Genomic DNA, 14,974 nt, shown 5'->3' with positions numbered 1-14,974 from the left:
ACAACCAATCTCAAGCAGCTCTTCGAAGTTTAAAGCCTTTGGTGGAGTTTTAGTGAAGACAAGAAGCAATTCCTCTTTCCAGATCACAACTCCAGCCTCGATAGGAGGGCTGGGCATGGAAAACCTCTCATATTTCCCTGCACAAAACAGAGAATGGTACAAGGGGATGGGAAGGGATAGGTCATGGAGTAAAAGACCTCAAAAAAGCAGAGCAATCTCCCACACTTGAAAATGCAGCACTGTAAGCACCAAATGAATTTGTTCCATTTCTACCAAAAAGCAACAAGAAATTGCAAGGAAAATCTCCTTCCTCAGTTACAAGCTGTGGAAAAATAACTGGAAAACTTCACAGGTGTCCAGTGGGCTTCTTGAGCTACTTTAATGTTCAAGTTAAGATCTTGTCCACAAAGAAATAATGATTCTTAAATCCACATTCTTAGAAAAAAATGCACCCAGGGACCAGAACTGAATCCTTGCCTCTGGTTTATTCCACAATCTCCATGTTCACTTCTAACTTTGCTAACATATTTTTAAAAATTATTTTATTAAGAAATAATAACAATAAAAATCTGTTCAGATTATTGTAGTAGGTGAAAGGTTTTGGTAGTGCTGACTGGGACAGGAGGGAGGGGAGGATTTTGGAAGTTTTTAGGTTCATTCCTGAGAGGTGAGTGAGGAGTGTCCATGCACAGGGGACAGCTAAAAGATACAGAACTCTCCTCTTAGAAAAGATTGACCCAAACCTTTTTCTCAGAACACCCTGAACAGAGATTATTCCTCCTCACAGCAAGAAGAACCTCTAATTCCCCAAAACTGGAAAAACCAGGAGAATCTTGGAACTCCTGAGGATTCACCCTGACTGCCAGGACTGGACGTCCCCAGGTGCCACCAGACCCCTCGAAACCCCACAGCCCCAGGGATGAGCAGGGGCTTTGCCCCACTGATGGGGCCTTGGGGCCCTGCAGCCTCCTGCCAGCAGAGGGGGACAGGAAATCCAGCTCCACAAACACCACCCCGAGTGAGTATTTTGGGGCTGAGGGAGCTTTTCTGCCCATTTGAGCGAAGCAAAGAAATGCGCGGAATAATTCCGGTTGGGAGAGACATCTGCAGCCATCGAGTGCAAGCTTTGGTGGATCTCCATGGGAGGAGAAAAGGGGAAAAATGGGATCACAAGAGGCTCAACAGCTCCAGAACAGGGAGCTGCAATGTTCCCCTCTGCATTTTGGAAGGTGCAGCTCGGAGGGAAGGCGATTACAACACCCCCGTTCATTACAACTCGAGCTCTGGACACCGCCGAAACTCGTTTTGCAATAATCCCAGCTCCTTGCAACAAGAGGTAGACATGCTATGAATTCCAGCTCTTTCCTACCTTTCAGGTTGGCATGATCATCCCTCTTAGCCTGGCAGGGCACAAAAGAAAAAAAAAAAATGGGGTGGAAAGATCTTCTCGATCGCTATCGACAGCGATAAGTCACCAAATGTCAGGGAAAAGGCTCAGGAGGACAGCCCGTTACTCCTGAGCCATCCAGTCACTCCAGGCACATGGATTTGTGGGTGTTCTTTGCGTTAAAAAGAATCCATCAGAGGCAAAAAAAAAATTAAAAAAATATTAAAAAAGAAAAAAAAAATTAACGTTTGTCTGCTTCGTCCGAGGCTGAGCAGTCCCAAGAAATCGAAGTTTTTTTGGCGTCTCAGAGAGCCGGGCTCTGGATCCCTCCTGAGCCGTGATCCCGATGGGAGTGGGGTGTTGAAGAGGCACGAGCCATTTCCAAACTGAAATCAATTTTTCCAGCTGCCAAGCGGGACGAGCTGGCGGCGCTCCAGGGAGAAAGGGGTGTGTAGCCGCATCCCGGCATGGCCCGATGTGAGAACGGTGTGAGAACGGGAGGTGGGTTTGGCAAAGGACCGGTTCCCGATTTAAAAACAACATCTCCCACTGCTCCTTCCCCCGGCCCTGGAATTCTCCCTCCTGCGCAGTGGGCGGGAACCTGGGGTTTGCTCTTGACAAATCCTTCTCCCCCCCTTGCACCTATTTCCATCGGGTTTAGGCTCAAATTTACCTCCTCTTCCTCTCCCCGACAGGCCTGCAGCTGGCTAATTGTTGGGGAGCAGGAGTTCGGGATCTAGCCAAAACTTTGGGGATGGTTTATGCAAATCCTGCTCCCTCGTGTTTTTTTCCCTGGCTAAACCGGCAATATTGCCAAGTGTACATTAAGATAAAAAAAAACCCCTCAAACCCAAAAAAACCCCAAAAAACCACACACATTGTGGGCGAGGCTGTTCAATATCATGAGACTCCCTTAAAATAATGTAAATTTCGAATTAATAAAACGAGGGGAGGAGTTGCCTCCTCCTTTCCCAGTGCATTTGCCTCGGATTTGCAGAAAATGCCTGCAAACATGGGAAGAGTTTTCCTTGAGGAACCAAAAAAAAAAAAAAAAGAAAACACCAGCAAAAAGTTGAAATGATGAAATCCTCAGAGAATCAATCACCTCGTGGGGATGTTTGGTGAAATATTGCAAGTGAGAAACAGTGATTTGAGTAAAACCAGGAGCAGATCCCACTGGGATTGCTCAGGATTTTGGTTTTATAGGATGATTGTGGATGGGGAAAGGGGAACGAGAAGTCACGGAGAGACTTTGCTCCCACCGAACTTTAGTCAGAAAAATATCAATATTTAAGGAAAGCAACCCAATCTGGTGGAAGTTTCACTGCCCACGGAATGGGATGATCATCCAAACCCAAACCATCCCATGGAGAAAAATAAAAAGGAGCAGGGCAAAGAGCAGGACCTGCAAACCCCCACTGTTGACCTGATTTTTCTGAGATTTTTTTTAAAGCCTTCTACTTGCTTATAAGATGGAGTCAGTTCTTTAGTTACTGTGCAATATTAAGGGTCAGTTTTTCACTTTCTCACACTTTGGAACATAAACAACCTTTCTTGTTTTTGTTCACTGTCCTTTGCTTACATATTTCCAGCCTGAAAATAATGTTGGTTGACAGCTGGTCTGGCCAGTGGGGTGAAGGGGTGGCAACCCCAGGAGCCAATCTGCTACCAAACCCACAAAATTATAAAAGGAAAAGAAATAAACAGGCTGGGTCCTTTTTTGGTGGGGAGCAGCTTTCACTGAAGACCCCGTGTTGTTGATTTTGCGTTCTGGGCAACACCCCAAGGCTGAGGTGAGGTGTGGGGGCTCTTGGCTGTGAACCTGCAGCACCTTCCTCACCTGGGGCCCGCAGGGGAGGCCCAGGGCAGGGCTGGGAGCAGGGAACAGGCACGGGAGCTGCTCCGGGCCAGGGCAGCGATCACACTTGCAAATCTCAGGTGGATGTTTGGATGTTTTCACAGCCTCGAAACAGGGTCAGCCCCCGAGCAAGGCGAGGGAAAAAATAAAAACACACAGGAAGGGTGACTGGATGGAAAAGAGAGAGTCCCTTCCGCTGTTGGCTCGAGCAGCTGCAAGGATGGATGGGTTCTTACCTATCTCTGGCCTAAACACGAAAACAAAAAGCAAAACAAACTAAGAAACACACTGAGGGTGATGGAAAATGATCAAAGCTCCGGAGCCCGCTTGCGTAACTGATTTGTGGAAGGTGTTTCATAAACATTTCATAAGAAGGAGAATTATGAAGAAAACATCTCCCAACCTGCCTGCAATTACTGCACAAACTCTTCCTTACCAGTAGGAAGAAGGGGAGAGGGAAAAAAAAAAAAAAGAAAAAAAAGAAGGTACATCTGTTTTGTAACTGATCTGTGAAATTCTGGCAAACGCTCGGCTCTGAAAACATCCTGCAGACATCTCAGAGAGCTGTGGAAAACTGGGAAATTGGGAAGATCCTCCTGAGCAGCTCTGCTTGCTGCTGTTCCCCTCAGCTTGACCAGCACTGGGTTCCGTGCGCTGATGGATCCCAGTGGCTGGGCTGGAGCCCTGCAGGGGTTAATTTGGGGATAATCTCAGTGTCAATCGTCCTTGGAGAGGAGGACTGACAATCCTCTGCTGTGGCACACGCCGTGCTCCATCATCCCCCTCACTCAGCCACCAATTCAGAGGCTCCAAATCCCGCTCTGGATCTCTCCTACCCGAGCCCTGCCAGCCCTCTGCAGCCCCGGTTATCAGGCAGGAACCACATTAGTGGGAGATGGGAGACAACCCCGTTTGTTGTGAAGCTGCCATTAATCCAGTGACCTCTTTGAAACGCATTTATCTGCCTCCACATCTGCCTTATCTCACCGAGTTTAAGGGTTTGACTCACTCCCAGCCCTGCACAGCAGAGGGAAGAGGAGGATCAGGTGCACACACGGAGGGTCTGGGACACCTGGCTCAGGGTAAAAAGGAACAACGCAGCTCTGAGTCACCCCAAAACACTCTGAGTCACCCCAGGGTGCTCCTCAGCACCTCAAGCTGCCCCAAAAGTCTTTGCCTGGAGCCCGGGGAGGAGGTTTTAAGCTGGAAAGAGGCATTAAGCTGGATCCAAGGCTCCTGCAGCTCCCTGAGCCTTCCCACCTTCCGATGGCGTAAGTGTTACACCGTGAATTACCCGCACACGCGGGCCCAATAAAATAAAAAACACACTAATAATAAATTATGGCAATAATAATAATAATAATAATAATGGGGCTGCAATTACTATTTCCACATGTACCATCCTGCATGTGCAGCAGGGCTTAACAGACACCTGGAAAGAAGGCAGAAATCCTTGAAGTCAATGCCACGAGATTCACCCTGTAACATTTGTGTCCCACTGAAGGCTGGGAATTTTTGGAAGCTGTCAGCGTGACAGAAGGGCATTCAGCATGGGATTAGCTCCCAAACAGGCTCTGTCCTCAAGCTCAGCCGTGGCAGCACGCTGGAAAATTCAAATGCAATCCCAAACCTCAGCACACCTGCATCACCCTACACGAGGCCCTGGAGTTTATTAATTGAGGTCTGATCTGGTGGGGTTTATCCTCAGCTTCAGCTTGGGATGTAAATTCTTGTGCTGGAGTCAAAGCAGGGCTGGGAAGTCAAAACTTCAGGAGCTCAGCAGGAGAAAACAACCAGAACCACAGGCAGCTTTTGTGGGCTCTCTGGCACAGCCTTTCCCTGGAATTTTTGCTTCTAAACAAACAGGGAAGAGAGAGGAGTCACCCCCGCCTTGCTGTGCTGAACCTCAGGTGATCACCTGTGGTACAAGAGAGCAAAGGCAGAGGTGGGAAGAGCACCTGCCCTGGCTGGCCACGCTCAGGGAGACACCTGAGCTCAGGTGGGGAGTGTCCTGCCAGGGCTGTCCCCACAGCCTGGGGGGCACAGAGCCTGCTGAGGGTCCCCCCACAGCCTGGGGGGCACAGACCCTGCCAGGGCTCCCCCACAGCCTGGGGGGCACAGAGCCTGCTGAGGGTCCTCCCCCCACAGCCTGGGGGGCACAGAACCTGCTGAGGGTCCCCCCACAGCCTGGGGGGCACAGAGCCTGCTGAGGGTCCCCAGGGGCTCCCCCCACAGCCTGGGGGACACAGAGCCTGCTGAGGGTCCCCCACAGCCTGGGGGGCACAGAGCCTGCTGAGGGTCCCCCACAGCCTGGGGGGCACAGAGCCTGCTGAGGGTCCCCCACAGCCTGGGGGGCACAGAGCCTGCTGAGGGTCCCCCCACAGCCTGGGGGACACAGAGCCTGCTGAGGGTCCTGCCAGGGCTCCCCCCACAGCCTGGGGGGCACAGAGCCTGCTGAGGGTCCCCCCACAGCCTGGGGGGCACAGAGCCTGCTGAGGGTCCTCCCCCCACAGCCTGGGGGGGCACAGAGCCTGCTGAGGGTCCTGCCAGGGCTGTCCCCACAGCCTGGGGGGCACAGAGCCTGCTGAGGGTCCCCAGGGGCTGCTCTGTGCTTAGGGGGCACAGAAGGGTTGAAAAGACACAGAAAAGGCAGCTGGCAGCACCTTCCCTTTTCCCAGTGATACCCGGGCACGTGGCACCCTCCCTGCCAAGGCCCGTGGGCATCCCAAACCGGGAGCAGTTTAACAGCAGGCAGGGGGAGATGTTCTTTTCTTGCTCAGAGTGGCCAAGACTCCCCTCAAAGCACGGGAAATGATTTTCCCACCATCAAGGCTGTGATTTCTCCCCTGTCTCCCTCCCAGGGCTCCCCCTGCCCCCTCCTCACCCCCTGCCCAGCCTGGCCGTGGGGTGCAGCTCTGCTCCCTGCACCTCTCTCTGTCTCCATTTCACTTGCCCAACTCCCAAACCTCTCCAGGACTCCACCTCTGCCCACACCCCCGTGCTTATCTGCGCTGCTCCCACCCTGGGCTGCATCCCTGCCCCTTTGCTTATCACCCTGATTTCACACACACCACTCCATGGCTTCTCCCCTGCCCTCCTGCAAGCTCACACAGGTCCCCTGGAGCCCGAGCACGTTCCTGTTCCACTCCAAAGTTGCCTTATTGGGATTTTCTGGGCTGAGAATCTGCCCTGCATGAAAAATGTCCTTTTTTTTTTTGTTTTGTTTGTTGGTTTGGTTTGTTTTTTCCATGCATCCCTTGCCTTGGGGAGGAATCTCTGTTTGTTCAGGACTCTCTGTGCCTTCTGGCAGTGACAAACCTGGCACAGTTTGGGTATCCCTGGGTTGGTCAGCCACGGGGACAGTGTCCACACAGCCCAGGTAGCCCTTGGAGGGATGTACTTGCCACCACATCCCGATTTTAGGAGGAATTGACTCAGAATCAGACCAGGGCTGGCTCCATGGGCCTCTCCTGTTGGTCCCTGGCACTTCTGGCACCAGCCCAGGGAGCTGGGACAGGAGAGGAGCAGCTGGAGGGGTTGCACTGAACACAGCATTAAAAGAGAAAGGGAGAGTGAGGAAGATTGGAGAGCATCACACATTTGGGGTTTCATTTGGGGTTTCATTTGGGGTGGGGGGATGAAATCCAAGGGCTGGGGGAGCTCAGAGCCATCTCTCTGCCCCATCCCCTGCAAACTCCACAGGCTGGGGAAGCAGCAGGAGGGTGAAACCCACAGGGAGCAGCTCAGCACCTCTGGGGAGGGAGAAAGTGCCCTCTGATGTCCAAAATTAGAGACCTTGCTTGAAACCCATCACCTTCCCCTCCTGTGCTGGGACTCACCCTCGTGCAGGACGGGTGCAGGGCCCCACCCTGGCGGGGTGATGCAGGTTTGGGGTGAATCCTTGGGGCTCAGCACATGAGAAACCATCAAGGACTCGGAGTCCTCTCCCCATTAGTGGTGACTCCCTGAGAGTCACAGCCAGGCACAGCAGCTCGTGCCACCCAGCCCTCCAAAAAGGTGCTGGGCCACTGGATTGTGGCTGGCCAGTGACAGCCCTGCCTTGGGCCGAGTTCCTGGGGTGGAAAACAAGTTTTGTGACCCTTCAGACAGGTCTGTGAACCTGGAGCTCGTCCCTTGCGAGCGCAGAAAACGTTTCCTGAAGGATGAGCAGGGAATTTGCACAAAGATCTGTCTCTCCCTCTCAGACAGAGCTGAGACAGCTGTAGGAGGTGTTCTGCCAAGGAAACAGGTGTAGGAATCGTGTTATAAATGAAGTTTGCCCTTTAAAAGCAGGGAGAGCAGGAGTTTGGGAATGGGCTGCAGCTGGGTGTTGAGGAACAGAGAAAATCCACTCGGGGTTGTTGTCAACAAATTAATTCAGTGGTTTCAGTCCACCTCTTAAGAAAAGCAATTAAAAATGCCAAATCCCTGCTCCTAATTGCATCCCCCCTTCCCTCACAAGTTCTCCTGGCCTGTTTTGGGGTTCATTCCCAGCAAGCTCAGCCAGAACAAACCCAGCCTGAAGAAGGGGTTCCTCTGCATATCTGTCCTAAGCAAAGCAGGGCCAGATTTAGGCACAGAGGACTTTCCCTGGAGCCAGGGCTTTCTCTGATGCTTTCCCAAAGGGCTGCATTTCAATGAGGAACCAGCACACAAACAAATTTATGTAATCAGCCTGTCCCTAGGACAGAGCAGGGAGACTTCAAAAGGGAAAGGCCAGGGCAGAGCTGAGCTTAGATCCAGTGTCAGGTTCAAGGCCAGCCCTGATTTCCAGCCAGGGGAGGCTCAAGAGATGAAAAGCAGATGCAAGACTCGGGCTGATCCCCTGGGGCAACGGGGAGAAGAGAGAGTGAAATCTGAATTGATCCCCAGAGGGGAGAAGGAAGCAGGATGTGAACCTCCCCTGGAGAGGAGGGCAGAACAGGACTGGGATGGAAATCTGGAGGGCAGACTGAAACCTGAGCTACCCACGGGGAAAAGGCGAGCAGGAACAGCGATGACACCCAGGAGCACATGAGATCAGGGGGAGGTGGGAACACGGGCAGGAATGAAAAGCTCTGAGAGAGATCCCCGTGGGGGAGGGAAGCCCTGGTGGGGCGAAATTAAATGTGCAGGGAGTTTTGCATCCCAGATATTAATAACAAACTACCCAGCGAGCTGGGCCCTTCTCTGCGCCTTCAAAAGGACGGAGGGGAGGAAGAACTCGTCTGTGGTTGAGCACAAGACGATGAATCAGAGGATGGGAGTCCATAGCCCAGCTCTGGCAGGGAGCAGGCCCCTGCATTTCGGGACAGCCCAGTGTCCACAGAGCATCCCCTGCTCCCAGCTGCACTCACAGAGCTCAGCACCCTTGGGAACAGCCAGGGAGTCGGGCTGTGTCTGCAGGACACCTCCCCACCTTCCAGGGGCACCGAGGGATGCTAAAACCCATCAGCAAAGAGCCCTCAGACGTGTGGGTGGAAGGTGCCCAGCAAGGTCAGGGTGGTGGTTAATGGCACGGAAAAGGAGCCACCAGGGATTTCACATCTCAGGTGCAGCTTGCCTGCTTTGAATTTCTCACATCAGCTGTGCAGCCCTGAGGTCACTCACCCTGGCACCTCAAAGAAACTGCTGGAAGTCCCACACAGAGCTCAAAAATTAAAGTTTCTCCGGGCAAGGACTGTCAGGTATGAACAAGGAGAGGTGTTAGACAAGGAGGTCCTGAGGGAAGGGAGCCCCTTCAGCACCTCCTGTAAGAGGGCAGGGCAAACGCACAGGATGCTTGACCTGGTTTTAGAAAGGAGGAATTTGTCAGCAGACCCAGCTGAAAAGGTTTTCTAGGAAGCCTGTGGGAAATCTGTGTCCTCACCACATCCCCTGCCTGGTGTAAAGCAAAGATCAGGAATAAAGAACCAACAGTAAAACTGGGCCCTGCTCAGTGCCTGCCTGCCTGTCTTAAACCTTGCCAAATCTCCCAGCCAGATCACCTTGACATTGATGTGATTGGTGATAATGACAGGTCTGATAAACAAATGACAGCCTGTCCTGCAAGGGTCAGCCTTTGCTGGAATGAAAAGTGCCGGGCACATCTGGATAGGGAGCAGAGGCAGATCCTGCCCGGCTCTGCTCACACAAAAACCTGTCAGATTTATTTCAGGAGGGACAATTTCCCTGCCAGCTCTGGAGAGCAGGGAGGGCTTGGAGAGGAGCTGTGGAAGCTGGAGAGCTGATCCTGGACCAGCAAGGTCCTGCCATCACTTCCCTGCTGGAAAAGCACCCCTGGCTGCAGCAGCCATGCATTCTCCTCCTCCAGCTGTGCATGCACCTCTGTGTGAGCTGGGCTCAACCCTCACACCGCTCACACAAGCCCTGGCACCTCCCAAAACCATCAGCCCTCCGTCCCTGTGTGTGTATTCCAGCAGGCAGCATTATCCCAGGGCTCAGCTCCAGACACCTGGCTCTCCAGAGCAGCTACAAAAACAAACAATCCAATATTTCCTAAAGGAAAATTTAGATCCTTGGAGTTCAACCCAAGCAGAGCTGGGAGACCGCAGCACCTGGGCAGGATCAGCACACAACAGGCAGGAAAAGCTCCCACTGCAGCACTCCCAGCTCTTCTCCTGCTCCCACTGGGGGAAAACTGGGCTTGAATTGTGCCAGGGAGAGGCAGAGACACTCAGCTCTGTCCCTGTCACCCTCCCGAGCCATCAGGAGGCAGCTGATGCTGTCTGCCAGCACCGAAGGTGAAAGTTTATTACTGTGCCTTTGCATTTCCCTCGCCATAAACAGGAAACAACCAGCGTTAGACTGGCTAAATAAAAAAAGCCAAACCAGATAGGTGAGGCTGAAGATGCTGCTTTTTCCATCCACGCCCTTTTCCCTCTCATTCACATACAAATTAGCGCTGCATCCAGGTGGGAGGAGAGTTTTAAGAGGGGAGGGGAAGGGGGGGAGAGGAGAAACCTTTGCCAAATAGGCTGAGGGATCAGAGGGAGCTTTCTCATAAAGCGCAGGGCTGACCCACAAACTGCTAGAAAACCTCAAACTCCGCAGGAGTTTCCCTCCCTCGCCGTTTGCAGGGTGAGAGCAGCCCCGGCAGGGCGCTGGGAGGCAGGGAAGGGGTCTAACCAGGTCACTCCACCCTTCCCAGCCCGCCCGGAGCGCAGCACAGGAGGGAGGGAAGCAGACCTGAAATGTAGGGCATCTACAAAGGCTGGGGGAGAGGCTTCAACCGGGTGAGATTTATGATCTTCAAAGTGATTAGAGCCCAGCGCTCCAAATAAAGGCAAAGAGAGCTCCCGCAGTCGGGCTGGAGTTGGGTTTCAAACCATCCTGCCCTGGCTTCGGTTTGAGAACTTGAATTGCAAGCTAACGAAAAAAAAAAAAGGGGGGGAAAAAAAAAAGACACCCCAAACCAACCTCAAACCCCAAACCAAATTAAAAAACCCACCAACCTCCACCCCTAATGAAAGAGCGCAGCACCTGATTTTACATGAAAACACTTTGATATTTCCAGCCCTCCCCTCTTCCTTTTTTCTCGTCATTTGAAACTTATTTGCTGAATTGAGGATGAATTCACCGACAGCTGAGGTCAACCCTAAATGTGAGTGTGGAGCGTTCGGGCTCCTGCTCATTTGAGAGAATAATTGAAAATAATAATTATTATTTAAAATAACAATACTTTCAAATAGTCATTATTATTTTAAATAATAATGATTTTAAATCACTCTACCCGTGGCCTTGGGAGGGCCAAGAGAGGGAGACAAAGAGCCACTTGCACAGGCCTGTGTCCACTCACATCCCCATCCCTGGCATCACTCAAACCCCTTTGGTGGGCTCTGGGGAATCAGAGCAGATTAGAAATAAAATAAAACAATAAAACGATCTCCTTCAGAGCCTTTTGCTTTTTAAACCTTGCTAAATCCCCCAGCTAAGTTGGCTATTCAGTTACACAGTCAAGCTGGAATAAATGAATTGGATTTTGTGATGCTGTTTTGGTAGAAGGAGGAAAATAAAAGAGGAAATGCTGCTCAAAGGAAAAAAAATTCTTTTTATGAGGAGGGTATTTCTATTCCCTGGCTGCCCCAAAACTTCCCCAGCACCAGTGAGAGGAGTCCAGGGGATGGTGGGTCAGAGCAGGGGTGTAAATCAGCACTGCTCCACCACCTCTCCCCCACTAACCCCAGCCCAGCTCCAACACCCCCGTGGTGCTGCCACAGCAGAAGTTTGGATCTCCTGCTCATTTCTATCTGCGAGGAATTTCCCTTCCTCCCCCTGGTGAGCAGATTGGATCCTTCTCCGGGCTGTGGAGAGTGAGCCCCTGCCTGGGCTGGAGGCACGGGGCTTTTTGTGTGCAGCCGGGGATTCCAGAAGCCTGGAAGAGGGCTGAGCGTGTCAGGACACCTTTGATAAGGCAAGGGAGACCCACCCAGAGCTGGAGCAGCCAAAGCAAACACCCCAGCAGCAGCCTGGCTGACATTTGTCACGGTGAGAGCCACCGAGGGAGGCTGGAGGGACAAAAAGCCACGTGCAGGAGGTGCAGCTGCCCCTGCTGCTCACTGGGAGCCTCTGGAAGGGGTTGGAGCCCTTGGATTTGGGGAGTGCACGGTGGAAGTGGATGGGCTGCTGTGCCAGCACTGGCCTCAGGTCTGTCCGTGGAGTTACAGCCCCCTCTGCACTGCTGGCTGCAGCTCCCACCCGGGGCAGGGTTTGGCTCTCCAGGCTCCTTTTTTCCCATCCAGGGCTCAGCCCAGCTCTGCTGGCCACAGGAGCCCTCAGCTCTGCGCTCAGAGAGCATTTTCCTAAAATCTCAGAATGGTTTGGACCCTTACAGCTCATCCCATTCCACCTTCCAGGGACCCCTTCCACTGTCCCAGGGTGCCCCAGCCTGGCCTTGGGCACTGCCAGGGATCTGCTCTGGGCACCCTGTGCCTGCCCAGCCTGCCAGCAGAGCTGCTGTGTCTGCACACACCCGGGGGCTCCAGGGGGCTGTCACCTCCTGACGTGACACTCGGGGGTTTTTAGAGCCACTCAGGGGTTTTTAGAGCCACCCCTCGAGCCAGGGAATGCTTCCAGCTGGACAAAGCAGGGAGAGAGGAGCACACACAGCAGGGATGTGGCCCCTCAGCTGCCCTGCTCCTCCTGGGGTTTGCTTGCCCCATATTTTTACCTACTGTCCCTTTCCCAGGAATTTGAGCTGTCCAAGACCTCAACCCACCTCATTTTTAGTGCTGGCTGACACTCCTGAGTCAGCCCCGTGCCTTTATCCCTGCACACCACAGAGCTGCCAGTGCCAGTGTCACAGCACTGGGCCCTTGGGGAGGCATTGGTGCCCTTGCCACCAGAACTGAGGTGATTTCTGTTTATAAATGATGATATAAAAATAAAAATAAAAAATAAAAGCCAGAACCCCCCCCCCCCCAAGCAAATGGTCATTTAAAGGAACTCTGTAATTAGCTGAACTTCCATGAATTAGGGAGAGGGAAACCAGAGGTGCAATCTGTCACTGCATCCCACAAGGGGAAGAAGTTCTGTGGTCTGGTTAATGGCACTTCTGACCTCGCAGCTTTCATCTCTCCACAGGAGCTGCAACGTGAGGAGCAGGTGAAAAACAGCAATTTCCAGAGAGGAGGAGAACACCTGGCAAGCCAGGGAGCATCTTACCTGCCTGTTAAAATCCAGCCCATTCTGCTCATTCCCTACAAAGAAACAAAGAGAAAAACGTCTCAGTGTTGAGGGCAGCACTGGCGGGAGCTTCCCAGGACTTGCAACACACATGACCAAAAATAAATTGGCCTTAGGAGAGCAAGGAGAGGAGGAGGAAGGTGCAGAAGTGGAAGGATGAAGGCTTCCTGCAGCGTTCAGGTGGTGCCAGCCTTTGCTGAGGGATAATAAAAGTGTTCCTGGCCGGGAGATACCTGGCCAAGGGTGGGAGATTCCAGCGGGGGCGAGCTGGAGGACATCACCAATCTGCAGGGAAATTCAGGGCTGGCTGTGGGAAAGGGCAGCCAAGAGGGGCCAGGGCTGCTCCCCTGGGGACCCCCAGGAACCTCAGGTGATTCCGGGTACCTGGGGGAGCAGCGGGAGCCGTGGGGTTGTGCTCAAGAGGCGTCTCCTTGATTCCAAAAGAGATTGGCAGGCGCAGGGGGAGAAATCAGACAGGTTTCAGCCTGAAGGTACCGCACAGGCCCTCACTCATTCCCCTTTGATGATAAACATCCCCCTCCCCTCCACCATCACACCTGCCAAGTTCATCAGGAACATCACAGAGCCCGGGCTGCGCTCTGTGCACATCCCAGCGCTCTGAGGGATTCCACGAAGCTCCCGAGCTGCAGAGGCAACCCCGAGACACCCCGATCCCTCTGCAACACCTTCCCCCAGCCATTCCCTGCCACTCCAGCCGAGCTCTGTGATCCAGAGCCTGGAATTGCTCACATCCCACTGGCACAAGCCCCCAGGCCTCTGCTCCTGCTGTTTTTTCCAGGATAACTTTCCCTGTGAGCTGATCAGGCTCCAACACATCATTGTGTTTTCCAGCAGTTCAGGGCTCCTGCAAAGAGCTGGAAAGTGCTTGGGAGAGGCTGTGCAATGCAGGAGGGCAAATCCAGCTCTCCCAGCACAGATTTTTCCATTTTTCCATGCACACAGTGCTCCCAGGTGGATCAGGATCCTGAGGGGGAGCGTGCTTGGTACAATTATCCACGGATGGCAAAACACTGGAGAGTCAGGGATAACAGAGCTCCGTGTGGCTGCTCTCTGCTGTCTAGAAACAGCCCTGGAGATTTAATCTGTGACATTTAAAGAGCACTCACTGTGGAAACTGAGCTGTGGGACTGTGCTGCCGAGCAGGGCCACGGCAGAACGAGCTGCTGCCTGCTCAACTTGACATCTCCTCACCCCCTGCACCTTAACCAGCTCTGAGCTTCCCCCCTAATCTCAGATCTCCTCACCCTAATTTGAGATCTCCTCACCCTCTGCACCTCAACCAGCTCTGAGCTTCCCCCCTAATCTGAGATCTCCTCACCATTTATACCTCAGCCAGCTCGAGCTTCCCCCTCAATTCAAAATCTCCATCTCCTCACCCTCTGCAGCCCAACCAGCCCTGAATTTTCCACCCAATTTGAGATCTCCATCTCCTCACCCTCTGCCCAACCAGCCCTGAGTTTTTCCCTCTATTTGAAATTTCCATCTCCTCGCCCCCTGCACCTCAACCAGCTCGAGCTTCCCCCTCAATTTGAGATCTCCTCACCATTTATACCTCAACCAGCCCTGAGTTTTTCCCCCAGTTTGGGATCTCCATCTCCTCACCCTCTGTCTCCCAGCCAGCTCTGAGCCCTCTCCCCCAGCCTGGCTGCATTTCTGCCCTTCTCTTCCTGCCTTCCTCCCAGCCCGCTCTCTCCCAGCTTTTCCCCTCTCCAATCTCAGCCCTTTATCTCTTTCCCCCGTGTAATTCCCTGGCTCCAACCCGCTCTGCTCCCTGTCCAGCTCCCTCCAGCTGCTCCCTCCCCAGGAATGGGGTTCATTCATTGCCTTCCAGCCCCCAAAGCCAAGGAGGGCACATCCAGCGATGGGAATGCTGATAGTGCTAATGGGTGATCACAATCAGCATCCACACACCTGAGCAGGACCGGGAGCATCTTCAAGGCCCGCAGTTTCTGCCTTTGAAACCCCCACGGGGTGCAGGGGGGGGTGTTTGATTCCATCTGGAGGCAGCAGCTGAAGGGAAAGCAAAGCCAGGAGGGAAGGAGGAA

General features: G+C 53.0%; 1 protein-coding gene across 1 annotated transcript in view; it reads right to left on the bottom strand.

Moving 5' to 3' along the window:
* Window positions 1-14,974, bottom strand: part of POU2F3 (POU class 2 homeobox 3) — a 45,950-nt gene that overhangs the window by 14,711 nt on the left and 16,265 nt on the right. Inside the window, 1 exon segment of the mRNA XM_063417992.1 lies at window positions 12,888-12,922. Within this exon segment, the coding sequence (XP_063274062.1) occupies window positions 12,888-12,922 (35 nt within the window).

Source organism: Prinia subflava, chromosome 22, assembly GCF_021018805.1.
Source record: "Prinia subflava isolate CZ2003 ecotype Zambia chromosome 22, Cam_Psub_1.2, whole genome shotgun sequence".
NCBI classification, from domain to species: domain Eukaryota; kingdom Metazoa; phylum Chordata; class Aves; order Passeriformes; family Cisticolidae; genus Prinia; species Prinia subflava.
The sequence above is the reverse complement of the archived record's forward strand: the minus strand, read 5'-3'. Positions and strand labels throughout refer to the sequence as shown.